This window comes from Rattus norvegicus, chromosome X (assembly GCF_021556685.1).
Source record: "Rattus norvegicus strain SHRSP/BbbUtx chromosome X, alternate assembly SHRSP_T2T, whole genome shotgun sequence".
Taxonomy (NCBI): Eukaryota; Metazoa; Chordata; class Mammalia; order Rodentia; family Muridae; genus Rattus; species Rattus norvegicus.
Genome location: NC_141554.1, coordinates 69,290,151 through 69,317,606, shown reverse-complemented (window position 1 = coordinate 69,317,606; position 27,456 = coordinate 69,290,151). Strand labels below are relative to the sequence as shown.

General features: G+C 39.0%; 1 protein-coding gene and 1 pseudogene across 19 annotated transcripts in view; one reads left to right on the top strand and one right to left on the bottom strand.

The window, feature by feature from the left end:
- Heph (hephaestin) overlaps positions 1-27,456 on the bottom strand; it is a 246,995-nt gene that overhangs the window by 78,136 nt on the left and 141,403 nt on the right. For 3 of the 19 annotated variants that reach the window (XM_087598985.1, XM_087598984.1, XM_087598983.1), the window contains 9 exons: positions 23,814-23,939; positions 22,689-22,834; positions 18,720-18,919; positions 15,553-15,753; positions 13,270-13,514; positions 9,842-10,054; positions 9,095-9,277; positions 7,659-7,913; positions 5,564-5,732 (listed from right to left, as the gene is read on the bottom strand). In XM_087598985.1, coding sequence (XP_087455111.1) covers positions 5,564-5,732; positions 7,659-7,913; positions 9,095-9,277; positions 9,842-10,054; positions 13,270-13,514; positions 15,553-15,719 — 1,232 coding nt within the window. In that variant the 5' untranslated portion in view covers positions 15,720-15,753; positions 18,720-18,919; positions 22,689-22,834; positions 23,814-23,939. Of the gene's footprint in view, positions 1-5,563; positions 5,733-7,658; positions 7,914-9,094; positions 9,278-9,841; positions 10,055-13,269; positions 13,515-15,552; positions 15,757-18,719; positions 18,920-21,790; positions 22,053-22,688; positions 23,026-23,813; positions 23,940-27,456 lie in introns of those variants that run through there. The other 16 variants (XM_087598988.1, XM_087598987.1, XM_087598989.1 and 13 more) reach the window with 13 other exon arrangements.
- Positions 23,753-24,348, top strand: Cisd3-ps1 (CDGSH iron sulfur domain 3, pseudogene 1; annotated as a pseudogene).

Genomic DNA, 27,456 nt, shown 5'->3' with positions numbered 1-27,456 from the left:
GATCTCCTTTTGTTGTCTGATTGCTCTGGCTAGAACTTCAAGAACTATATTGAATAAGTAGGGAGAGAGTGGGCAGCCTTGTCTAGTCCCTGATTTTAGTGGGATTGCTTCAAGTTTCTCTCCATTTAGTTTAATGTTAGCAACTGGTTTGCTGTATATGGCTTTTACTATGTTTAGGTATGGGCCTTGAATTCCTATTCTTTCCAGGACTTTTATCATGAAGGGGTGTTGAATTTTGTCAAATGCTTTCTCAGCATCTAATGAAATGATCATGTGGTTCTGTTCTTTCAGTTTGTTTATATAATGGATCACGTTGATGGTTTTCCGTATATTAAACCATCCCTGCATGCCTGGGATGAAGCCTACTTGATCATGGTGGATGATTGTTTTGATGTGCTCTTGAATTCGGTTTGCCAGAATTTTATTGAGTATTTTTGCGTCGATATTCATAAGGGAAATTGGTCTGAAGTTCTCTTTCTTTGTTGTGTCTTTGTGTGGTTTAGGTATAAGAGTAATTGTGGCTTCGTAGAAGGAATTCGGTAGGGCTCCATCTGTTTCAATTTTGTGGAATAGTTTGGATAATATTGGTATCAGGTCTTCTATGAAGGTTTGATAGAATTCTGCACTAAACCCGTCTGGACCTGGGCTCTTTTTGGTTGGGAGACCTTTAATGACTGCTTCTATTTCCTTAGGAGTTATGGGGTTGTTTAACTGGTTTATCTGTTCCTGATTTAACTTCGATACCTGGTATCTGTCTAGGAAATTGTCCATTTCCTGAAGATTTTCAAATTTTGTTGAATATAGGTTTTTATAGTAAGATCTGATGATTTTTTGAATTTCCTCTGAATCTGTAGTTATGTCTCCCTTTTCATTTCTGATTTTGTTAATTTGGACACACTCTCTGTGTCCTCTCGTTAGTCTGGCTAAGGGTTTATCTATCTTGTTGATTTTCTCAAAGAACCAACTTTTGGTTCTGTTGATTCTTTCTATGGTCCTTTTTGTTTCTACTTGGTTGATTTCAGCTCTGAGTTTGATTATTTCCTGCATTCTACTTCTCCTGGGTGTATTTGCTTCTTTTTGTTCTAGAGCTTTTAGGTGTGCTGTCAAGCTGCTGACATATGCTCTTTCCTGTTTCTTTCTGCAGGCACTCAGCGCTATGAGTTTTCCTCTTAGCACAGCTTTCATTGTGTCCCATAAGTTTGAGTATGTTGTATCTTCATTTTCATTAAATTCTAAAAAGTTTTTAATTTCTTTCTTTATTTCTTCCTTGACCAGGTTATCATTGAGTAGAGCATTGTTCAATTTCCATGTATATGTGGGCATTCTTCCCTTATTGTTATTGAAGACCAGTTTTAGGCCGTGGTGGTCCGATAGCACGCATGGGATTATTTCTATCTTTCTGTACCTGTTGAGGCCCGTTTTTTGACCAATTATATGGTCAATTTTGGAGAAAGTACCATGAGGAGCTGAGAAGAAGGTATATCCTTTTGCTTTAGGATAGAATGTTATATAAATATCCGTTAAGTCCATTTGGCTCATGACTTCTCTTAGTCTGTCGACATCACTGTTTAATTTCTGTTTCCATGATCTGTCCATTGATGAGAGTGGGGTGTTGAAATCTCCCACTATTATTGTGTGAGGTGCAATGTGTGTTTTGAGCTTTAGTAAGGTTTCTTTTACGCATGTAGATGCCCTTGTATTTGGGGCATAGATATTTAGGATTGAGAGTTCATCTTGGTGGATTTTTCCTTTGATGAATATGAAGTGTCCTTCCTTATCTTTTTTGATGACTTTTAGTTGGAAATTGATTTTATTTGATATTAGAATGGCTACTCCAGCTTGCTTCTTCTGACCATTTGCTTGGAAAGTTGTTTTCCAGCCTTTCACTCTGAGGTAGTGTCTGTCTTTGTCTCTGAGGTGTGTTTCCTGTAGGCAGCAGAATGCAGGGTCCTCGTTGCATATCCAGTTTGTTAATCTATGTCTTTTTATTGGGGAGTTGAGGCCATTGATATTGAGAGATATTAAGGAATAGTGATTATTGTTTCCCTTTATATTCATATTTGGATGTGAGGTTATGTTTGTGTGCTTTCATTCTCTTTGTTTTGTTGCCAAGACGATTAGTTTCTTGCTTCTTCTAGGGTATAGCTTGCCTCCTTATGTTGGGCTTTACCATTTATTATCCTTTGTAGTGCTGGATTTGTAGAAAGATATTGTGTAAATTTGGTTTTGTCATGGAATATCTTGGTTTCTCCATCAATGTTAATTGAGAGTTTTGCTGGATACAGTAACCTGGGCTGGCATTTGTGTTCTCTTAGGGTCTGTATGACATCAGTCCAGGATCTTCTGGCCTTCATAGTTTCTGGCAAGAAGTCTGGTGTGATTCTGATAGGTCTCCCTTTATATGTTACTTGACCTTTTTCCCTTACTGCTTTTAATATTCTTTCTTTATTTTGTGCGTTTGGTGTTTTGACAATTATGTGACGGGAGGTGTTTCTTTTCTGGTCCAATCTATTTGGAGTTCTGTAGGCTTCTTGTATGTCTATGGGTATCTCTTTTTTTAGGTTAGGGAAGTTTTCTTCTATGATTTTGTTGAAGATATTTACTGGTCCTTTGAGCTGGGAGTCTTCACTCTCTTCTATACCTATTATCCTTAGGTTTGATCTTCTCATTGAGTCCTGGATTTCCTGTATGTTTTGGACCAGTAGCTTTTTCTGCTTTACATTATCTTTGACAGTCGAGTCAATGATTTCTATGGAATCTTCTGCTCCTGAGATTCTCTCTTCCATCTCTTGTATTCTGTTGGTGAAGCTTGTATCTACAGCTCCTTGTCTCTTCTTTTGGTTTTCTATATCCAGGGTTGTTTCCATGTATTCTTTCTTGATTGCTTCTATTTCCATTTTTAATTCCTTCAACTGTTTGATTGTGTTTTCCTGGAATTCTTTCAGGGATTTTTGTGTCTCCTCTCTATGGGCTTCTACTTGTTTATTTATGTTTTCCTGGAATTCTTTCAGGGATTTTTGCGATTCCTCTCTGTAGGCTTCTACTTGTTCTCTAAGGGAGTTCTTCATGTCTTTCTTGAAATCCTCCAGCATCATGATCAAATATGATTTTGAAACTAGATCTTGCTTTTCTGGTGTGTTTGGATATTCCGTGTTTGCTTTCGTGGGAGAATTGGGCTCCGATGATGCCATGTAGTCTTGGATTCTGTTGCTTGTGTTCCTGCGCTTGCCTCTCGCCATCAGATTATCTCTAGTGTTACTTTGTTCTGCTATTTCTGACAGTTGCTAGACTGTCCTATAAGCCTGTGTGTCAGGAGTGCTGTAGACCTGTTTTCCTCTCTTTCAGTCAGTTATGGGGACAGAGTGTTTTGCTTTCGGGCGTGTAGTTTTTCCTCTCTACAGGTCTTCAGCTGTTCCTGTGGGCCTGTGTCTTGAGTTCACCAGGCAGCTTTCTTGCAGCAGAAAATTTGGTCTTACCTGTGGTCCCGAGGCTCAGGTTCGCTCGTGGGGTGCTGCCCACGGGCTCTCTGCAGCGGCAGCAACCAGGAAGACCTGTGCCGCCCCTTCCGGGAACTTCAGTGCACCAGGGTTCCAGATGGTCTTTGGCTTTTTCCTCTGGCGTCCGAGATGTGTGTGCAGGGAGCAGTCACTTCTGGTTTCCCAGGCTTGTCTGCCTCTCTGAAGGTTTAGCTCTCCCTCCCACGGGATTGGGGTGCAGAGAACTGTTTATCCGGTCTGTTTCTTTCAGGTTCCGGTGGTGTCTCAGGCACAGGGGTCCTGCCGCTCCTGGGCCCTCCCCCACGGGAGCCCAGAGGCCTTATACAGTTTCCTCTTGGGCCAGGGATGTGGGCAGAGGTGAGCAGTGTTGGTGGTCTCTTCCGCTCTGCAGCCTCAGGAGTGCCCACCTGACCAGGCGGTTGGGTCTCTCTCTCACCGGGTCTGGGAGCAGAGAGCTGCTCCCAGTATGCATTTCTAAGCACCAAGCTTCCAACTAATAAGTGCTGCTGCTTTCATGGTTGCTTGACAACAGCCTTGAAGGCAGTCCCAGAAGCTGGTGCCATCCAGATGGAGCTCCCAAAAGATCTATTTGCAACCAGTACCTAATTTGAGATCCCAGGGCCAGGATTCCCAGTAGAGAACACTGGAAAATGCCATTTGATAACTGAATAAGTAGTATTTGTGGAAGCCTTACACCTGCATATTAGCAGTACACAAGGCCTGGATTTACCTAACAGGGCCAACATCACAGCTGCAGAGTATCTGACAGTTTCAGGTGGGGTCCCACATATCAGCACAAATCTTCAGGATTCTATTTTCAGTGAGAAGAAATGCACTATTCCTAAGAAATCCCTACCATGCCCCAAGTCCAGTCTCTGAATAGCACTGACTCACAAGCAGCCGTCGGTCAGCAGGTGCCTCTGGTGCACCCTGGTTCCAGCATATAGAGATTGATACCACAAGTGTTTACAGAGAACAATGACAGATGAAGAAGCCACTGAATGGTTTGAAGACAGTCAGTTCAGAAAGAAGACATGAAATGGAACTAGAAAACCTGAGAGAGGGGGCTAAACGAAGCCATGACAAAGAACCCATGGAGTCTCTGGTTAGCAATCGCCTCACAAAGAACTCCCAAATCTTTAGAGTCAAAGGCCTCGGATTCTTGAATAAGATACATAAAATTAACTGTTGCCAATGGCCAAAATTCTGTATACTCTGTGCTACTAAGTGTTCCAGCATCTAATGCCAGTTTAAGGACTGCAATATAAGAGGGTGATACTTCTGTTACTTCTGTTTGTTACCATCACTTGCTGCTGTCAAACATGGAAAGGAAGCAAAGATGCCTATCCATGATTTCTATGCAGTTAGAGTGAATGAATCTCAATCCGGGTACTACATTTCACCTTCCAGTCAACCCACATCAATCTGTCCAATACTCCCTTGATTCTGCCCTAAGCCATCTGCATATCTTTCCAATGTTTTGCCCCAGTCATCTTCCAAATGCCACCTCTGTGAAGGAACTGGCATTGTCAATGACCCAATGAGTTAGAACCCAGGTCTAGCAACCAAGTAAATAACTAACTTCCTGCTTTCACTTTTGTAAATGTGCTTCATGTATTAAAAAGAAAAAAAAGGATTCTGGAGATGTTCCTACAAAAGGATGAACATGGACTCGCCACAAGCAGCCTCTTCTCCCATAAATTTCTCAAACTGCTTTTTTATACCCGTGTTCAGATTAAAAGAAGAAAAGAAGGAGAAAAGCAAATAATAGATTGAAAAAAAAGAAAAGTCATTTCAATTGATGAGGAACTGGTACCACCTAGGCTCTTTCCCTTTTAAATGTGGCCATGTAGACCAGTGAGAACAACTTCAATTCTATTTGAAACATTGAAGATATGGTCTAACCTTGCAAAGAGCTGGCTACATACTGCAAAGGAGAAAGCCACAGGGAAATGGATGGTAATAGCAATTGCATCTAGGCAAAATTGTGATCACCTAAGTAGAGATTTCAAGGGGTATAACAGGTATTTGGCTAGGTGTAGGGACAGGAGCCTTCTGCCTCTTACCTTCCTGGCTCTCTCAAACTCTTCCCAGTTCTGCCATCATGCCCTATTGGACCATAGTCCCATTGAATCTCATGGGCTTGAATGAAGTACTGACGAACTTTGCCTGTGAGCTGCTCCACGGGTGGGTCCATGGAACAAGAATCAACCTTGTAGAAGGCCTGCATGCCACCTAGAAAAAAACCACATAGCTTTCTCTTTGTACTGTTAGGATCCCTACTTAGAGTATATACTCTTCCTTGTTTTGTCTCCTTTCATTTTCTCCTAGTCTTTTTACCTCTATTTCCAAATGTACCACTTTTCCTGACTCCTTAAGATTCTGGCTAATAGAGTGAGCCCAGGCAATCACTGACACATTTACTAGATCTCATTCATGTATTTGAAAACATCTATATGGCAGCACCAGCATAGAATCTTGAGTCAGGAGATCTAAGTTTAAGCCAAATATGTATTAATATCTATGAGACCTTAGGTAAGGCCTCAATCTGAGCACATTTGTTTTCTAAATGAAGACAATGAGATGTCTACCTCAGGAGGAATGTGCATCAAGTTTAAAAGAAGCCTACATTATTTATAAACTGGGAAGCAAAGAAAATAATGAGCCACTCCCATAAATGGAGATAATGCTTTATATCTGTAATTTTCAGAAAATTTAGTTTGTAGATAGTCCCAAATATGGCTAATAGTACATTGAAACATAATAATAACAGATTTTATATATCTATATCTCCTTAAAAATATATGCATGCTGCTCAGCTCCAGTACCTTTTTTTGTCTTAAAAACTCCTAAGGAAACTTTTCCACCCATATTAGAAGCCTGAAGTATAAGGTAACACAAGCAATATTTGTTTTGTTTATTTTATTTTACTTTAAGATATATTAATTTCTGATGAACACGTATATCAAATATTGTGCCAAGTGCCCATTCTGTCTTCATCTAAATTTCCAAATACCTATGAAACACTTTTACTGCCCTCCTTCAAGATGGAGAAAAATAAAAATCAAAGAGGTTATGTAACTTTCCAAAATTATGTAGCTATAATTGGCAGAAAACATTATACTTAAGAACTTACCTTCAGTTACAGAAGTCAAGTGCTCATTTTTTTTCTGACACATTACTCCCTTAGAAATTTTAAGCTTAATATTTCTGAAATTTCAATAAAACTTTTTGAGGTAAAAACCATTATTGCCTTCCTTAAGATTTCCCAAAGTGACAGAGCCAGGATGTGAAGTCATGCTGTCTTGAATCCAATGCTCTTGCTTGCTCTACTATTATGCTGCATCCCTAACCCCAGTAAACATCTTGCCCCTTTCCCAAGCACCTATGATGCCAAAGGCAGACTTCAGTCACTGGAGCATGAATATCAATCCAGCTACCCAAATATACCAGTATATATAGATCCCCTCCTGTTCTGACCCAGTGTTACATAGTCATATGAGACTTTCCCAATACCCTCATAATTCATAATATATCAAGTAATTCTAGAAAGTATGAACTAAGCTATCTACAGACTATTTAGATGAAGTATAAAATTAGAAAGACACTTGCCCATTGGTGTATAGTGAATATTTCATTAAACCTCAAAACTCAAAAATCACTTATCTAGTGTTCTTTCCATTTTCTTTTATATCTTTTCTTTCCGAGGATAACCCTCGAGATGCTATGATATTACATTAACCACTTTCTTTCTCCAAAGTCTTCCAGACCAAATGCTACAGTATCCTTACTATGGGGTCACTACTCAATGACACTATACAATGATTTTCTTATATATTCAACTAACTGAAAATACTTCTGAAACCTATCCCTTAACCTTCTCAGAAAAAAATGAAGTTTAAAACTCTGCCTATTCATTCCTAGGTAGTTTTGTGTGAAATTTTATCTGGAAGGTTAAACTCATTTTTTTTCTAAATTTACCCAGCATGTTAATGGCAGAGGAAAGAAATAACCTAAATATCTCACTTCAGTTTAGTTATTTACACCAAGAATGCTAAAAGACCTATTAGATAGATGGCTCTGAACTAGAAGCCGTGCTTCCTACTGACCATTAACGACACTTCCCTCATCTTTTCCAAGAGTGAAAATGGTAGGTCTTACTTTTCAAGTGACTGTTCACCACACAGCTAATTAACCAGGTTCCAGACTTCTGGGGCACCATCTCAGCAGTCACAAAGGTGGCTGGAAAAATGTGAGCAACATCAGTGCGGTGTCCACGGATACTCAGTGTCTGTCCGTGGAAGAAAGCTGTATGGACATCTATCTCATTGCCCATGCCAAACAAGTGCCAGGCCACATGCTTCTGCGCACACATGCTCAACTCGGGTAAGTTCCCAAAGACAAACCCATTGATTGCTGCAGAAAAACAAAATCCGAAATTAGGAAATGACGGATTAATAGGGAAAAACCTTACCATCGGACAGTAAGAGTGGATAACATTCAAATGAAGTTCTAAAGAGTACACTATACTGAACATATGCTCTATTGCATTTAAACATTATGAATGACTAAAATTAGTAGGCAAATATCATTGGTTGTATTCAAAAACTGAGAAAACTAAGACATAAAGAAGTGAAGGTTCTTCTAAGAGCTTCTAAATTACTTCTATCTAAGAACTACACATTTATAAGGTAATAAAATCAATATTCCAAATCCAGCCATCTGAGGAAGCTCTGTGAAATGTTTTCCAAACCATTCTTTCCTTTCTGGCTAGTTTCATTCTGAAGTTACCACAGTATGAGTGTTATATTACCTGACTATCATGGCTACTGTAATCCATTTTTATAAAAACCCAAAATAAATTTAGACTACCCAATCTATCTTTTATATCTTGCCACTGAGATTTCAGCTCCCTTTTTTCACTTTGGATGCATTCCTTTAACCTAGCAAAAACAATGTCAGGATATACCTATTCCTAAAATCAATTCTCTGCTCAAGACTTGGGGTTCTGTACTTTTATCTTTAATTTAATTGATATAATCAATTCTTTTCTAGTATAAGCCAATTACCCATTGTGCTCTGGATGTGCTGACCCCAAATATGTGAAACTCTGCATAATTTGTAGTAACGGGACTGTATTCGTGCACTCCCAATTTAAAAAAATAAATATAAACCAAAAGTACAACATCAGGAAAATGGTCAATTTCTCCAGAAAGTAGATAATTCTGCTATCTTGCATTCTTTTAAAACCAAGGCAATATTATTTATATGAATGTACAACTCATTCAGTGACTAAATATATTGTATATGATTCATAATCAATAATCTTGGCTATTTTACACTATGAGAAAGATACCCTTAAAGGCAAGTGCAGAGCCTATAACTGGAGAGATAAGAAGTGAGATTCGAGTTGAGCTATTTTTCGATTCAAAATGTTATGAGCCTCAATATTTCCAGACAAAACAGAAAGGTAACATGCCCTTGGTCTTTCCACCTACTCTTCGTCTTTGTGAATGAGCACAACAAATCCTATGCCTAGTGGAAAATCTCCATAAGAGCCTTCATTTTCACAATGCAGTCACTTCCTCCTAGCTCACCATGCATCCTATTGCTGTCTTGAAATGGTCCATCTTCTTTGTCCACTGAGGCAGGGTCTGAGCAGTAAGTAGCAATGTTGTCATCAAGGTGCCAGCTAAGGTTCTCATCTATCACACTGAAGAGGAGGAAGAAATTATGGTCCACATCCTTCCTTTGAGGTGGGGAGTTACCATCCAGAGTCCCTGGACAAGCATAAAAAGTGATCTTTGATAATAGGCTACAAGTGTTTCTCATAAGAAGAAATAGGTAGAGAGAGGATAGGAGCCAACAACAGAAAAGGTTTCTGATGCTACCTTTCATTTTCAAGTTTGCCAGGTGAACCTATTACATAAATGAGGGAAATACATGTCCTAAAATAATTTCCTCCTATCACCCTTGTCTGTATCTTCAACCTGCAATCCCATGATCTTCAAACATGACTAATCCTTGAGAATAACCATTATACATCAATCAGCCAAATCCGTTCCTAAGTTCTTATCACTTAACTTACTCAAATATGTGCTGGCTGCCATCATCACTAACTTGAATTTTAAAAATAAAATAAGGAACAACAGAAAAGCAGTTGGAAGGTTTGGGGAGTGTTTTATAAAGACAATGAAATCTACACAACAGTGGAAAGAGAGTTTGGCAGGCTAATAAATAGCTATCGCTCAGGTTGCTACTCAATACGTTTTTAATTCAAATATCTCACTGCTTCCCAGAGATGTCCCAAACTGTATCTTATGGCTTGTTGTGTGAGTAAGTACCTCTTTTACAGGTGATAAGAGGTCCAATGAGACCAGTTGCAATGTCTCGTGGAGCATCTACATGAGAGTGGTAAATCCAGGTGAGGCAGGCTGGGTCTGCTTCAGTGGGTGCATGACCTTCTGGAATACTCCAGTTGTAGACATGGCTTCCCCCAGGGGGAACAGAATCATCAGCTTTCAGATAACCAGAAGATCCATCTGGGTATAGTGAGCCTAGAAAATAAAAATGTCCATGTCTAATACCAGTTAGGAGGATAGCAGATATAGATAAAAAAGAAGACATGAGTCAGTAATATCACTGAGTGGGTAAAGGCACTTACTGACAAGCCTGGTGACCTGAATTCAATCCCTAGGACCCATGTAAAGCCAGAAAAAATCAACTATCTCCACAAAGTTGTTATCAACATGTATACTGCGACACTGACACACACACACACACACACACACACACACACACACACACACACCATATACACATAAACAAGAATAAAAAATTAAATTATGTTAGAAAATATAAAAATATTTGAGATATGTCAGATACTTAAGTCTTGAGGAACGTTACATTCACAGGTTCAATACTACAGTGTTTCTCACCTCAGTTCTCGCATCAACAATGGGCAAAAGAGAGAAACAAACCACTGTACATCATGCATTACCTCTGGATCCTACAATCATTTTGTACCCTCTTCCTCATTGATTCATAAGCTCTGGGGAATGGGATACAGTATAGATGTCCCAATTAGATCTGAGCACTCCTCAGTTCCTAATTTTCTGCATATTGATCAGTTTTAGGTCTCTGTATTGATGGCCACATACTACTGAAGAACCTTCTTTGTTGGCTTTAAAGATGTTTTCTGGGCATCCGAAGGCAGTTGCACACATGAATTCACAGTAGTAGAAATTGGATGTATAAGATCCACAAAAGAACAAGCCAAGCAAAATGCAAGCACGAATGGAATGAAGGATAATCATGAAGTTCTACCCTTATTTGAAGAGCTAATGGCAAATGATGGCTTCTGAGAAAGGAGAGTCTATTTACTTCGGAATGTGGCCTTTGAGAGGCTACTGATGCTCCAGTTAATGGCCCTCTATCCATGCACATACTGGCAGCGCTAAGTGGAGTACTGAGTTGACTTTAAGAATAGAGTGCATGAAGTTGGGAAGAAGGAATAGCAATGTGAGGATAGGGAAGGTATTGGAGGAGAGGGGATGAGTGGTGAGAGGTGAATTTGATAATTTATTTTTTAAAACATAAAATTAAGTAAAATTAAAATAAATAAAAGAATTCTGATGAAAATAGAAATCACTTGGGAAGAGCTATATTCAGAAAAAATCATGACAGTACAGTTCTATTAACACTCAGAAGTTGGAGGATCTCCAGTTAAGATACCAGTGTGGGTATATAAGGAGACCCAGTCTAAGGGTATAGGGAGTCCTACTTTTCAAACACTCACCTTGAAATGCATACAGCTGACAATCAAAGAGTTTTAAATTAAAATCAATTTAATGATTAGCGGGCTTACTTTCTCCTTGTAGAGAAAATAAAAATGAAAGTATTTTTATTTCTTTACATTTAAGATTACTGTTTCTAACAATTTTGACTTACTAAAAGGAGGTGTTTGATGGTTTGATATAGGGAACTCATTATCCTAACAGCCTCTTCCTCCTAAGCGTGAAAATCACACACACGTATCACCATAGTAATATTTACTTTGTTATGATTTCCAAAGTGTTTTAGATATATATGCTACCCTAGCATGCCATAGAACACCAAAGTTTATTCTTCTTATTTGTGGCATTGAATTTTGAGTAATCTCTCCCCACTCTTATCCTTTCTTTGCCCCAGCCTCTGATAACTGTTATTCTTAATGTCTCTGATAACAACTATTTTAGATTCCATACATAAAGGAATCATATGGCATTTATATTTCTATAGCTGTTTTAGTTCACTTAACATGGTGTCCTTCTAGATCACTCCATGTTGTCATAAAACAATTTCTCTTTTATCCTAAGGTCAATTAATGTATCATAATAGATTAATGTATATATGTATATGTTAATGCAATATATTGCAGTTCTGGGGATGGGATACAGCAGAGTCTTGCAAATCTACTCCCCATATCCTTACCGTTTTTTGTCTATTCATCTGTAGATGGACATTTAAGATAATTATATAACATTACTATTGTGAATAGTGCTATAATAATCATGAGATTACATGTCTCTTAAACATGTTGATATAATTTTCTTTGGATTTATACCTAGCAATAGGATTTCTGGGCAGTAACATAGTTCTAGTTGTAGGAATTACATATAACTATATGCAATGGCTATAATAATTTACCTTCCTTTCAACAGTATAAAAGGGTTCCTTTTCTCTGCATCTTCATCTCAAGAGCTTCTGACTTCCCAATTTAATTCTCTCACTAACTACAATATTTGTTTTAGGCCATTGTGCTTCAAATGTTAGGAGATGCTAAAGAATACACTGAATACCCTTTTTAAAAAAATAGACTTTTTAGAAGGCTGTGGACTCAGAATAGCATTCCATTGCTTTTATAGAACTTTTCTCTCAAAAGCATATTCAAATGCTCAGTAGACTTACTATTAGTTCCTTGTAATAATAAAAAAAGGAACTGTTTCCATATTTCTGATATAGCATCTGGAGCACAGAGATGTGCAACTTCTCCAAATCACACAATGGATGTAAACAGCACTGATATTAGTACATAACTATGTTTACTCTGAGAAAAGTTTTGTTATGGTAAATCAGTAAGTAAGAAAAAAAGCTATCCAGTTTCACTAATTGCACAGGATGTATGCTTGATCACACATAGATGACAGATACATAGGCAGGAAGCACGTCTGGATGTATGTTTGCCCATGATTGGATGAATGCAGGAAGTACATAGCCTTGTGGGTTTTGTCTTTATAAACCCCTGACTAATATAATTTGGAAAAATAATCTAGGAATCCCTGGCCAGTCTCCATGGTCTTGGACAGTATTTAATAAAGCTTGCTTCAATGTTGGCAAAGAAAGGAAGGAAGGAAGGAAGGAAGTAAGGAAGGAAGGAAGGAAGGAAGGAAAGAAAGACCGAAGGAGAGGAGAGGAGAGGAGAGGGGAAGGGAGGGGAGGGGAGGGGAGGCCAGGACAGGACAGGACAGGACAGGACAGGACAGGACAGAACAGAAAGGAAAAGAAAAGAGCTATTTTGGATTGGGTATGATAGTATCCAAGCACTCAGGAGACCTAGGAAGGAGAATCATGAGTTCTAAATTATCCTCAAGCACAGAACAAGGTTCTGTTCAAAAGACTAAGAAAATGTCGAGAGGGGTAACTCTTGTTCCAAGCTCTTCCTTTTCAGATAGCCATAAAGGAAAAGCAATACTTTGTAGAAATATAAGAAAGAAAAGGTGGGTTGCTTTACCTTCTGAGTCCTTCTCATAGAAAACACCGTGAGGGTGAATGGTATAAGGCCGGCTGGCAAAATTCTTCAGGTGGATCAGGATGACATCCCCCATCTCAGCCTTTAACAGTGGTCCTAGGAAGCCCAACCAGGCAGGCTTGGCTATTTCATTGGTGTATGTGCCATCACTGTATTCCTTATAGACAGTCTTCTTGTAAGTACCCCCTATCCTGTTTTTGCCAGACTTTAGGAAGCTGGAAGCCACTCTGAGAAAATACAAGACAGAATTACAACCTTTCTACCATCTTCAAACAACTGGAAGTTTCTTCTCCAGAGAATGCTAACAATTGCACTTGTGAAAATGTAATGTGAAGGAGAAAGTTGAAGCATGCAAAATTGCTGATATTTCACCAACTTTTAACATCCAAAGAGTCACTCTTACATAGTGCAAACAAATATATAGTGACAAAGAGACAACCAGCGGTATAACAACTTTTTAAATGGTCAATTCCTCATTCGGGTAACTTTTAGCATCACGCTGCTATATATGGAGAACAAATGATCACAGTGATCATGACCACAGGCTTTGAGCCAGGCCACATTGGATTAAATGTCATCTACTCCATTTTTAGATTTTTGAAACATTGGACAAGCTGCTTTAACTTCTACATACGTAATTTCACCATCTTCCAAGTAACTTCAATGTATATAATCTCACTGTCTTCCAAATGAAGGTAATCACAGGATTTGACCTTGAAAGTTGTTGTGACAAAAAGAATTTTATGTTTTAGGTCTTGGTGCTAAAGTGCATGTGAACATGGTCTTGGATTTGATTCTTAGAACCATGAGAAAAAAGAAGTAAACTAAAACTTCAGGAATCTTTAGGATAGCACCTAGAAAATTACCAAAGTTCAATGCTATTACTTGAAATCATTAAGGTGAGTAATTGTTTTTTATTCTTTCAGAGAAAGATTAATAGAAGAGTTTTGACTTCAAAGCTGAACGAATAGTTTGTATCAAAAGACAGCTTATGCTAACCATACATCTCAGTGTTAGAGAACACTTTCCTACAATATATGAGGTTTTAAGTTTTATACTAGGACTATGAAAACAGAAAGAGAAAACCAAAGTTGTTAATACTTTAAGATGGTAAACTTTGGGCTTTGGAGAGATAAGTGAACCGCCATTGCAAAAGATGCTATAATACACTCACTCATTTTCTCTTAACTTTTGGTGAAGCATTAACCAGTTTCTAAGGTCAAGAAATGTTCAACCTTTCTATTGTTAGGCAGGCTGGAGCAGGAAGACTTTCATGAGTTCAAATATAGCAAGAGTTACATAGTGAAGTTCAGAATATCCTGTCCAAGAGTATAAATAAGACTTTGTCTCAAAAAGTAAGAAATAAAAAGATAGGGTGGGAGGGAAAAAGAGAGAGATGGAAGGGGGAACAGAGGATTAGAGACTGTAGTGGAAGAGAAGAGAAGAGAAGAGAAGAGAAGAGAAGAGAAGAGAAGAGAAGAGAAGAGAAGAGAAGAGAAGAGAAGAGAAGAGAGGTAACTTTAATGTGAGGGGTACAATGGTTAAAAACAGAATCAAGTACACATCCACTTTACAGATATTTGACCCCCCACCAGCTCCTCCATTTACTAGCTATAGTCACTTGACTTTCATGAGCCTGTTTTCTCATCTATGAAAGCAAGGCAGCTTATGTTTACATGTTGCTCAGTGGTAAAGTGTACAAGATCCTAGGTTCTATCTCCATATCACAATATTGATGAAATTCATACTTCCTATAGATATTTCAGGAATTAGATGACATATTTGTAGATATAGAGTATGGCATCTCTCCTAGAGCTCTTATCTACAAGTTATCTGTTACTGCCATTTCCTTGCTTGTAAGACTTTTTCACATATCTAGAATTAGGGTAGTTCTACCAGGGTACCAAAGCACAATTTCACTATACATGTCTTATAAATACTATATATCTTTCATTTAAAATAAACCAAACAGCTGTTGATAGGTTGGCATTATGAATCCCATCTTAGATGCAAAGAAATATGTACTTATCATTAGGAATCTAAAAATGCTAAGGTGCTTCATTGCTGAAAAATAAAACTTGGAATGGGATGTTGGATGCTGAGTCAACATTGTTTCCATGAACCTTTTGTTGCATGTGTGGTCCAAAGAGACTGGAAACTGGATGCTATGATATCCTAAGAAAGGACCCCCAAAAGACTAGCTCTTGAACTGCAAGAATGTTCTTTTTCTTCTCTACCTCTAATAATACATGAGAGGAAACCTACGTGTCATTGTTCAGAGTCTGATTTGTGATGACATTTCTTCCTTTGGGAGCATAGTTCCACTGTATATCCTGGATGCCCAGGTAGTAGTTTCGAATGGCCCCGTCAGTTGGTAGAGAACACAAGGAGTGCATCAACAGTAAAGCCCAGAGAAGATGGCCTGCCTTCATGGCCCACAGTACTTTGAGAAACAGGGAATGGTATCTGCTGGTTTGAAGGAAACAAAAGATAAAAAGAGAACAAAGGAATTTTGCATGTGTCTGGAAAATTATAGCAGCAAGAAACAGAGGAAATGGCTGAAAAGCAAAACCCAATTAACCCAAGATTTTGTTGCTGTTGCCATTGTTGTTCTGTATTATAACCTCACTAGATTCCATTCAGGCCAGCAAATATCCAGTGGCCTCTATATATATAGGCTGTTAGAGAACAAAGTTAAAAATTCACCCGTACTACTATTCATGTATTGCTTCCTTCAGAAGAGAAACCTGAATTCTGTTCTTTCAGCAGTATGGAAGAAAGAACGAACTCTGACCCTCAAACCAGGAAACAGTCATCAGAATGATGATTAGACCATACTGACTGACTTGGTATCTTAATGAACTTAGTAATTCTTCCTTTGTCCCTTTTCCCTTAAGCAAAAAATGACTCATAGCTGCTACTTCCCATAATCAATAAATCATATTTAGAAACATGTGAGGAAAACATCAAAGGACATTTGCTGGAATATTCATAGACCCAAAACGAATACAGCCAAAATGTCAATCAATATTGAAATGGTTGAGTAAATTGCATTTTATTTATGCAATGGAATTCAAAAAGGCAGTAGTAATGAACAAGCTGAAACTATGCACAACACAATGGGCAGATTGGTAAAGGCAACCCTAAAGAAAAATACAAAAGCATATACATTGGATGATTTCATTCAGGTAAAGGGCAAATTACAGAAAGTAAATCTGTTCTGTTAAAATTAAGGAGAGAAGTAAAAACAGCTCAGTTGTATACTACACACTGTACATTAGTTCTTGGGTTCCATCCTTAACACTATAAAAAAATGAAGATAATTTTCACCCTTGAGGCAAAGATCAGTGACTAGGAAGGGAAGAGGCCATGTTCTGTTCTTTTATCTGTATTCTATTTATTTGGATGAATTCAGTTTCTGAAAATATGCTGCGCAATATAGAATTTACAGACATTTTGTAAATGTTTCATTTTTGGCTTTAAAATGATAAAAAATAGAGAAAAATGAAATAAAAGTATGTGAGGGAAGTTGTTTGAACATCTTAGATTCTCCACTGGTTCCCAATTCGGTACATAAACTCACTTCCCTGGTCCCATCATGATTCACTGCCATACTCAGCTTTCTATCCTCTTACTTCATTGTTTTAAGCAAGAAGATTAGAATTCTTGAACCTGGGCCGAAGGTACTAAGTCATACCATACATAGTGACCAGAACCATAAACATAAACGTTCATATGGGCACACATGAATTTACTTAAATCCACATGCAATCACATTGTCAACATCGAGACACAGCCACCTTTGGAATAACAACAACAGTAAATAGATATTCATTGTGTCTATGGTGGGATCGTTCTAACCATCTAATACAAATCAAAATTTTAAGCCTTGCAACCACCCTATGAAGTAGATGCCATTATTCCCCATGGTCTAGTGGAGGAATTGGAAACAGATGTAAAGCAATTTGCCCAAGGCCATCTTAGTTAACAGAAATTAGAGTTGAAATTTAATTCCAGGAAATATAATTCCAGCACCTGAGATGTATGTGGGCACAAAAATGCATTTGCACACTAACATGTATATGCTGGGTAACCCTGCATATGCTCACAGGAATAGGTACAGCTAGAAAAACTGCAAGCATTCTAAAATATGCAATTGCATGTGGCTACGTTTACTTTAGAAACAGAGAGATAATCATACAAGGAGATAACCTTGATAATAACTATGTTTCAGTGAGATGTGACTAAAGGCAAAACACCATGTTCAGTGCATTAAACAACCTGTTTCATTAAATATTCAACTCAAAGCATAAGTAATATGGACTATTACTCCAAACTAGAAATTCAGTTTCCTGGGTGTGGTGGTGAACCACTAATTTCAGTACTCAAGAGGTTGAGACAAAGGAATTGAGGCAGGAGGTTTATATATTCAAGCCCATCCTGGGCTACATAAAGAAAAGAAACTTTTAAAAATCAATTAGTTAGTTGATTAATTAATCCAAGCCCTACTATCACAAAATATTAAAAGGAATGCACAGATTCACAGGTAGCTAAGAAGGGCACAGGTATTTATGCTAAGTAGGCCCAGACACTTAAACTATGATTAAAATCAAACTTAAAGACTTTTTAAATCTGAGCTCTCAGGCTTTTCCATAACAGCAATCATGTAAATATTAATCACCAGCCTCCATATTATGACTGGCAGAAAGCCCTAGGTGTAAAGATAGGCATGTCTTTGGGGGTGGGGGAGCAAGTTCATGCAGAAACATGTCTCCCCACTGATTGGTTATATAAGCTGGTTATTATTTAACAGCTATGTTAAACTCACGTGGAACATAAGTTTAGTATCAGCCTTGGAGGAATAAATCAGAAAAAGTTACTTAAGAGGACTTTAGTAATACCAATGTTTGGAGCACAGGAGATCGTTCCTGATGGCTTGCTTGTCTGCCTTTTTTTCTTTCTCTTAGCTACAGTTTGTTAATGTATCTTGCAGTCTCCTAGGAAATTGCAGTCTCCTAGGAAATTGCCTTCACTATCTACATTGTACTATAAAATTCTTGAGAGTGGCTGTCACGGAATACAGGTGACCATATATCTATTAGCAGATGCGGAGCAGGGGGCCTAGTAGGCAGGCCACAGCATCCACTGTTAAAGTGAAAGGAATGAATAGGCATGCATGTCCCCACCTGTTAGCTGCAGACTAGCTTCTAGCACTAGTTTGAATAGTGACTTCAGGCAAGTTTCTTTACGTTAATGAGCCCCAGTTTCTTATCCATGGAACAAGGAAACATACAGAGCCAAGCTATATAGTATTGACGTGGTAAAAGTTATGGAAATTTTATAATCTAATGGAACACAGACATGTGGAACTGAAAAATTTTGTATTTAAAAAGTCCTCAGAGTCATTTCTCGCACATGATGCCAATACTCACATTTACTGGTGAAACACAGGTATAGTCACATGTAACTACACACAATACTATGCCTGGAAACACATTTAGCCATTCCTTAGGACCCTCAACCTGGAAGGAGTGACCTTCGCTCAGTGGACTTCTGCGTGTACACTGGACTTCATTCAAACTTCCTTCTCAAAGAAGTACCAGCAAGGCAGCTGTGTCCTCAGCTTATTTACCTAGAGAGAAAACAATTCCAGGTAAGAGCCCCAGTACTGCAGTCTTAGATGATAATTTTAGAAATGTCTGGAGAGACTTAGTACAGACTGTTAGCGTAGAATGAACAAGCATTCAAAGTTGGAAGTGGTGACTAATGTTCCAAAAATCTGAGGAATAAAGAACCTAGCAGTTTTACTTTACGATGTACTTTTCATATCTGCGACCTTATTTCTCATAGTCATGTAAGATATGGATTGGATTTCCATGTTTTAAAAGCAGGGCAGAGGCTTTGGACTCACACCTCTTAAACGAAGCCTGGATTCACTGGAATCTTCATCTCTAACACTATTCGCTGTCTCATAGAGCTATTGTGAAGAGTAAATAAACAATCTATACCTGTATAAAGCACAAATAAAATTGCATATGCACAAAAGGTAGTTATGAAAAGTAACAGTGACTATTATTATTAATATTGAATAAATAGGTTTGAATATAAAGCCAACCACTATCACAAACTTAGTTTTGTTTACCCCTCTCTCTCTCTCTCTCTCTCTCTCTCTCTCTCTCTCTCTCTCTCTCTCTCTCTTCCTCTCTTTCTCCTTCCTTCTTTGTTCCTAGCAATCAAATCCAAGTCGTAGTACAAACAAAGAAAGTACTCCTAGCCCAAAACATCACTTTATGGTAATGACAGACATGTATGTATTCTAATGTTCTGATACTGGGTAACATATTCTAAATATAGAAGCACTTTTATTGGTATAAAATGTATACATTTCAGGCTGACATTCTGTTCATGGAAGAAACTTGGTTTAATGTAAGCCAGACCTTGGGGCAGTTATGATGACACATACCTATAATCCTAGTAGTACTTATGGAGGTGAAGGTTCAAGAACTTAAAAGCCAATCTGGGGGGACTATATAACCTTCTCTCTCTCTCTCTCTCTCTCTCTCTCATATATATATATATATATATATGTGTGTGTGTGTGTGTGTGTGTGTGTGTGTGTACTGTCTATGTTTAAATAAGATACAGTATCTGTAACTTACCACGCATCTTGTAAGTACTAGTTTTTCTTCCTTTAAATTACTGACTTCCTATCTTTCTGCCTTGAGACTGAAGTTGTCATTGATGTTTTTTACTTTGGTTTTTATTATACACTTTAAGGGCAGAGGAAAGGAAAAAACCCATAAACTTCCTTTAGAACCACATGGACATTTCATGACAGAGAGAGAGAGAGAGACAGAGAGACAGAGACAGAGACAGAGACAGAGACAGAGACAGACAGAGACAGAGAGACAGAGAAAATCCACTTCTGCCTTCACTGTTTATTCATCACATGACACTGAGCAAATTATGTAGCTTCCTGAGACTAATCTAATTTTTAAATAGTAAAAATCTATACTTTGGGTCTCTCAGTGGTTCCTTATGAAGATCAAATGAGAATAAAGACATGAAATCATTGTGTAAATTTGTCATCAGGGCTATGGCATGTTTCTTGCTGGCAGGCCTGCAGAGAAAAATTGGACTAGTATGGAAAAAGGAAAACAAAAAACGAGATAAGTAAGGTGAGCATGAGTGCTGGGTAAAAGCAAAAAGAAAATCCCTTTAGGAAGTAAAAAGGCAGAGCCATTCAGAGTAAGGACAAGTTCGGGGCTACTTGAAATTCAATATAATTTAATTAGTGTACACCAATTTCTTGTTTCAACCTAAGGAGGAAGTCAAACCCCTCCTTCCTTTCAGTTACTTTGTAGGCATACTTTGGTACTCTGACCCAATCCTTATGAATCAGGGAAATTTGCATGAAGGTTTTCCCTAGAATTTGCAAGTCGCTCTTTTAATGTGATAATGTTTTTTTTTTCTCTCTCTCTCTCCCATTAGTCCTGTGTTAGTGAACTAGACTGGCTTTACAAAGCTCGTCTTAGACAGAAAATCACTAAACCGAATAGGAATTTGGTCTATCTTAAGTGAGCAAGCCCTTCCTCCAGCCCCTCAGTTTGGCTCCTTGTTTTCTGAACTTTTGTCATTGTTGATAGAAAACAAATTGATGTTAACGACCCTCATTCAAATTCCATCTCACCTGTAAGAGGTATCTGTAAATTATTTTCACTTCTGTGAGCCTCTCTTTTTCATCCTCAAAATGTGGATTCTGATCTTTTCACAGGACTGTTTTGAGACTCAAATAAATCATGAATATCTGAGGCAATATACAAATAGTTTGCTCAGTATATAGCAGACACCCAGTAATGAGAAACTGAATCCACTCTATTCTTACACGTCTATAAAACATTTAGAAACTACTTTTATGTGTGTGTGTCATTGTGAGATACTTAAGAAAACTACCACCATGGTGGTGAAATGGTTGCTTCAAAATCATGCAGCCAACAAGGCCAGAATTCGAATCCATGCTTAATAAAGGTTTGGATCATTAAACACTAAACTCTCTTAAAATAATCCATATTTTAATGTGAATCAATTAGCACTTACTGAATCTGTGCCTACCTTGTGTGAAAAATATGAAACCTAACTAACATAGTTGTATTTAAGGGCTTGTGATCTCCTGTACATGGAATTTACAACTACATGATCTCAGCAAAACTTCCCCAACCTAGGAGTCAGAAGACAAACAGGCTGTGTAGATAGCAAAATGGACTGTTCTCTTTCACTCCAGAGAAAACAGTGGGGCCAATGTGACTCGGGCCATTTTGGCTAGAGGAACAAAAGGAAGGCAGTCTATTGTCTCCTGTTATTTCCCTGTACACCTAAGTAAACTTCCTCCAACTCTGAAGTCCACCTACTTTTTCTCCCAGTGGCCCTGGACTTTTCTAAACTCAACTGAGTAAGCATTTTGGATAGGAAGGCAAGTGAGGTTGTTTCAAAAGAGAAAGCTTACCTTGTTAGAGAAAACCTTTCCTTTCTCTTTCTTCCTTCCTTCCAAATTCATGTCACCGTCCCATCAATGCTGAACTGCAGACCCCAGCCTGAGCCTGCAGCCCTGTTTACTTAGTAAACACGGTTACAAAGCTCTTCCCATGAATTAAATCTAGGGCTCCTGTCTGGCGGGGATTCGGGGTGAGTGAAAGAGGGAGGGGACAGTGCTGGGTGCCCTCTTTTCCACAAACTAAACTACTGGAATGTCCTGTTCCCGCCGGTTTGGTACAAAACCCGGGGTGGTTCTTTAACAATATCCGGGTGTTTTCCAAATCCTGGCGAGGATCTCCGGAGGAATTACAAGGAGGTGGGCTGTTTATGTTACTTGCTAGTTGGCTTTGCTGAGCTGGGATGAAAATGCATCTTTGGTGTGGCCAGCCAAAGCGCAGGGGCAGATTCCAACCGCCTGGGTTAAGAAATAGGAGGACAAGGTGTATAACTCCGTGGTAGAAATGTTGATAATGACAGTGACAATAGTGATGCCTCAAAGATCTCTTAAAATTTAAACTGTACTCTGGATTTTTTTTTTTTTTTGTAGCCAATGCCATTTCTATCCCTTCTGCAAAGAAAAGGCAGTGGAAATCATTGATGGGCTACTGAACTAAGTAAAACCTACATCCTAGCTCTTCTGGCTTTGACAGTAATTCGCAGCTGGATTTGGCCTAGGGCTTTGCCTCACTGTGTTCCTTTCCATTTGAAGGTCTTCAGATGGATACAAACCCATTCATCTCTGTAAAAATCACCAGTCTATGATTCTATGAAGGCGCATTTTATGTAATAAGAACAGCTGAGAAAGAAATGTAAGGAAAGAAGAGTGAAGAATACGCTACGCCCTGTTGATAGGGGCTACTTTTACTCACCAGACTCCTCAAACTCAGGAAGGGTACAGGTAAGATGACAATCTACTATCCGGTGTTCTTCCTTTGCCTTGGGACGATCTCCACTGAGAGCAGACTGTCTTCTTCACTCAAGTTTACACACTTCCTTTGCCCCGAACCTGAAGCACCTGGAGTAGAGGCCAAGAAAGAGGACTTTCATAAGACAGAAAGCCCCACTGAGCTGGTGGGGCAAAGTCTGAATCATAAACAACTAGGGGTTTTAAGGATAGTCAGCCGCTGAGGAGCTGCCCCGTGAATTGCAGTGTAGGCCAAGTGAAGCAGAAGCACCAGTAAAGAGAAGGGAGGAGCTACCAGCCTCAGCTACCTCAGAAACACGCAGTACTTAAGCAGCAGCTGGATTGGTTCACAGCAGCACCTAGGATTACCTGCGTATCATTCATGTGGACCTTGAAGCTAGAGGGGGAAGGTGGTGACCAAACCCATTAACCTGAGATCCAAGTCCAGGCTCTAAGGCATTTATGACAGGGAAGGAGGGAGGGGAAGGGATAAGGCCTGGGCTCTGACTCATGAAGCACAACAAGAAGCAGGTCATTATAGATGCTCTTAAGTCAACACAGTAAAGACTACAGAAGGCAAGCGAGACATGATTTCCGGGCTTGTAATATTTATTCACAAGTTTCTCTGTGAGTGTCAGTGGTTAACACCTCTCACACAAATCCTGCATATTTCTGGTGTTTTTTTTCTTGGGAGTCACTTGTAACATAGTTTTAAGCAGCTGCTACAGATCATAGTTTGGCAAACTTTAATGTAAGGAGTTACTTAGTATATATTTTATCTTTTAGAATAGATAGTTTGTATGTAATATAGCTTTGCAAACTATAGTAACAGCTTATAAGATCCACCTTGAGCCCCCCCCCCATCCCCCTCCTCCACAAGTCCCCATGGGGCAGTCTTTTTTTCAGAGCGAGCGCCCAAGTGGATGCCAAGATCCACAGGGCCTTTTCTTTGACCCTTTCCCCAACCTTTTTTTTAAAAATAGCTCCTATGCTCCTTTGGCCTGTGGTCTTTCTCTTCCATGACTGGGCTTCCAGCATCTTTCCTTCTCCACTAATTCTATTTTTCTGTTGCCAAATCACATTTGCCTACCTGCCTTGTCAAAGATGTGTCAGAGGCGGGAAATCTCTTGGTTGGTCCAATGGTTCCCCAAAGACCCAGCCAAGCGAGTGGTGGCACAGAAAACACCCATCACGTTGGAGCTGGTGGCCAGAAAACCTACAGGTGGTGTATATGTGGTCAAAGTAAGAATCAGGCCTTCTGTGATGGCTCCCACTTCTCCCAGCACAGTGGCCTTTCCTCACTCAAGTTCAAGGCCCAAAAGCCATGCACAGTGGCCCTATGTACCTGCAAGGCCACTCGGTGACCCCCTTACTGTGATAGTACCCACAAGAGTGAGCAGGTACAGAAAGTGGAAGTAGGCTCCCCACTCAGGGGGGTACTGCAACTGCAGGCCCCTTCCAGGCTTCTCTTTCTTGAAGGCAATAGTGCCAAGCCATACACAGAGGGGAACATCCAAGGACCACATTTTCTTGTGAGCAACTGTTCCCTGAAAAACCTGTATTCTCTTGGGCAGCTGAGAGAAAGCCCTGGTTCAACATCTGGTAAAGCTATCATTAAACACTGAAACCCACCCTCTAAACACATACGATCCACGTTTTTTTCAGCAGTAAAAGTTAACAAAATAAAAGCAAAAGACACAATTTGAGCTATGAGCTACAAAACTTTTTTTTACAAGCATCAATATTTGAAATACATTGCCAGGAGTATGGAATCTGTATCTGGTGTCCTTGACTGAAATCACAGTTTTGCCATTTCAAGATAATGGAAACTTGGAAAAGTATCTTTCCAAATATAAGTTTTACCTTTGTAAAACAGTGTTTTATAGGAATATTGCCAGGAGTAAAATTACATCCGTGAACAAGGTGACTGGCACACAGTAAACTGACAGAAATAATGCTTGTCTTAATTTTTATTATAGATATAAGATTAGAGCTGGTGATGTACCTTAGTGGGTAAAGTATTTAAAAACTGTGCACCAAGCCCTTTTACCAATCTTCACCACCAAAGAAAACTTAGCATAGTGGAATATGGCTGCAATACCACAGGACACAGACTAAAGATCAGAAGTTCAAGGTCGTCTTTGGCTTGATGCTAGACTAGGGTACATGATAATAAGTAATAACTTTTTATTAATAAAAGTAGTATGAATTTATGGTAAATTCTGGTGGTTTGAATAAGAATGGCAGCCACAGGTTTATATATTCAAATGCTTGGTCACCAGTTGGTGGACTACATGGGAATAATTAGGATGTGTGGCCTTATTGGATGAGGTATGTTTCATGTTTCTGGGAGCAGGCTTTCTTATTTCAACAGTCCATGCTTGGCCCAGCACACACACACACACACACACACACACACACACACACACACACACACACACACATGCACGCACGCACACAGATGTGTATGTGTTAGCATGTGTGTCTCTTTTTTCTGTCTGTCTGTCTCTCTCTCTCTATTTCTCTCTCTCTCTGTGTGTGTGTGTGTGTGTGTGTGTGTGTGTGTGTGTGTGTGTGCATGTGTCTGTCACTCTCTCTTACATTTTCTCTCCTTCCTTCCCTCCCTTTCTCCCTCTAGGCCTCCCTCCAGGGAAGAGATTCCTGCTTGTGGATCAGGGTATAAAGCTCTCACCTACTGCCTCAGTTCCATGCCTGTTTGCTCCCTATCATGATGATCATGGACTAATCCTCTGAAGCTATACACAAGCCCTCAATTAAATGTTTTCTTATATGTTTCCTTGGTCATGGTGTCTTTCCACATCAATAGAAAAGTAACTAAAACACAAATAAAGAAGGCATGCTGCACCATTTCTGGCTTTATATTTGGGTTATGCTTCTGAAAAGGCCACAGTGATCCTTAACTTGTCATTTTACCTCTGGGGAATTTTTAACAGTAGCATTTAGAAGATAACTAGGTTTCCACATTTTTAAAAATCATTGTATGCATTTGTTTTCATTTTATTTGTTCTTCGATTAGTTTTTGTACAATGTATTGTAATCATATGCATCCCGTTACCTTATTCCTCCCAGATCCACACGTTCCTCCCAACTCACTCCACTCTTGCTTCTTGGTTATTTTTAAACTCCATCAAGTCCCAATTTTTCTGCCCATACATGCACTGCCATATATGCACTGGGGACTGCTCTTAAAAAGAAATCCAACTCTGTCCTAGCAGCTATCAATTGACAATAACTCTTTAGCAAGGGGTGAAACTACATACTTACCTCCCATTTCCATCTGGAATTTTGTGTCTTGATATTGTGTAGGCCTTGTACAAGCTGTCTCCGTACTGTGAGTTCATTTGTGTAACTGTCTTGCAGTGTCCAGAAAACAGTTTTCTTGTAGTCATCACGCACCTGTGATTCTTACAACCTCTCTGCCTCTATTTTACAATGATTCCTAAGTCTTGGAAGTAGGGGACATTGCATAAATGCTGTGTTCAGGGATAAGCATTCCACAATCTTTTTTTTTCAGTACCCTGACATGTTGTGGGTTTCTATGTTAATCACCGTCTATTACAAATAGAAGCTTCTCTGATGAAGATTGAGAAGATGTAATAATCTATGAGTATAATGATAAGTCATGACAAGTTAGTATAATATGATGTACATTTAGCTGGCCCATGACCTGTCTAGCCATAGTATTTGGCTCCCCAAATTATGCCAAAGTTGGGTTTCATATTGCAGAATTGAATTTAAATCAAATCAGAAATTAGATGGTTGCTCCATTGACATTAGTTCTCCTTTTGCACCAGTTGGCTTTCTTGCCAGGTTGGTCATTATTTTAAATGGCACGGTTCCTTTGTGGATAAGATTGATAATCTAGTTTGTCCTATGTAGGTTTCCATATTTTAAAATTAACTTTGACAACAGAATACTTTCTCCAAAGAAAATCAGTGTAAGTATCCTCTATCTATAGCAAATAAAACTCAAGTTGTTCTAGGCAATTTGGGAAGGAAAAGAGTAAGTAGGTATAGTTAAAGTCATAACAGTAAATAAAAATTGAAGAAAAGAAACTACGTCAAGATTGCAGACTGGTACAACCATTCTGAAAATCAGTCTGGAGGTTCCTCAGAAAATTGGACATTGAACTACCTGAGGACCCAGCTATATCTCTCTTGGGCATATACCCAAAAGATGCCCCAACATATAAAAAAGACACGTGCTCCACTATGTTCATAGCAGCCTTATTTATAATAGCCAGAGGCTGGAAAGAACCCAGATGCCCTTCAACAGTGGAATGGATACAGAAAATGTGGTACATCTACACCATGGAATACTACTCTGCTATTAAAAACAATGACTTTATGAAATTCATAGACAAATGGTTGGAACTGGAAAATATCATCCTGAGTGAGGTAACCCAATCACAGAAGAACACATATGGTACGCACTCATTGATAAGTGGCTATTAGCCCAAATGCTTGAATTACCCTAGATGCACAGAACACATGAAACTCAAGAAGGATGACCAAAATGTGGATGCTTCACTCCTTCTTTAATTGGGGAACAAGAATACCCTTGGGAGGGAATAGGGAGGCAAAGTTTAAAACAGAGGCTGAAGGAACACCCATTCAGAGCCTGCCCCACATGTGGCCCATACGCATACAGCCACCAAACTAGATAAGATGGATGAAGCAAAGAAGTGCAGGCTGACAGGAACCAGATGTAGA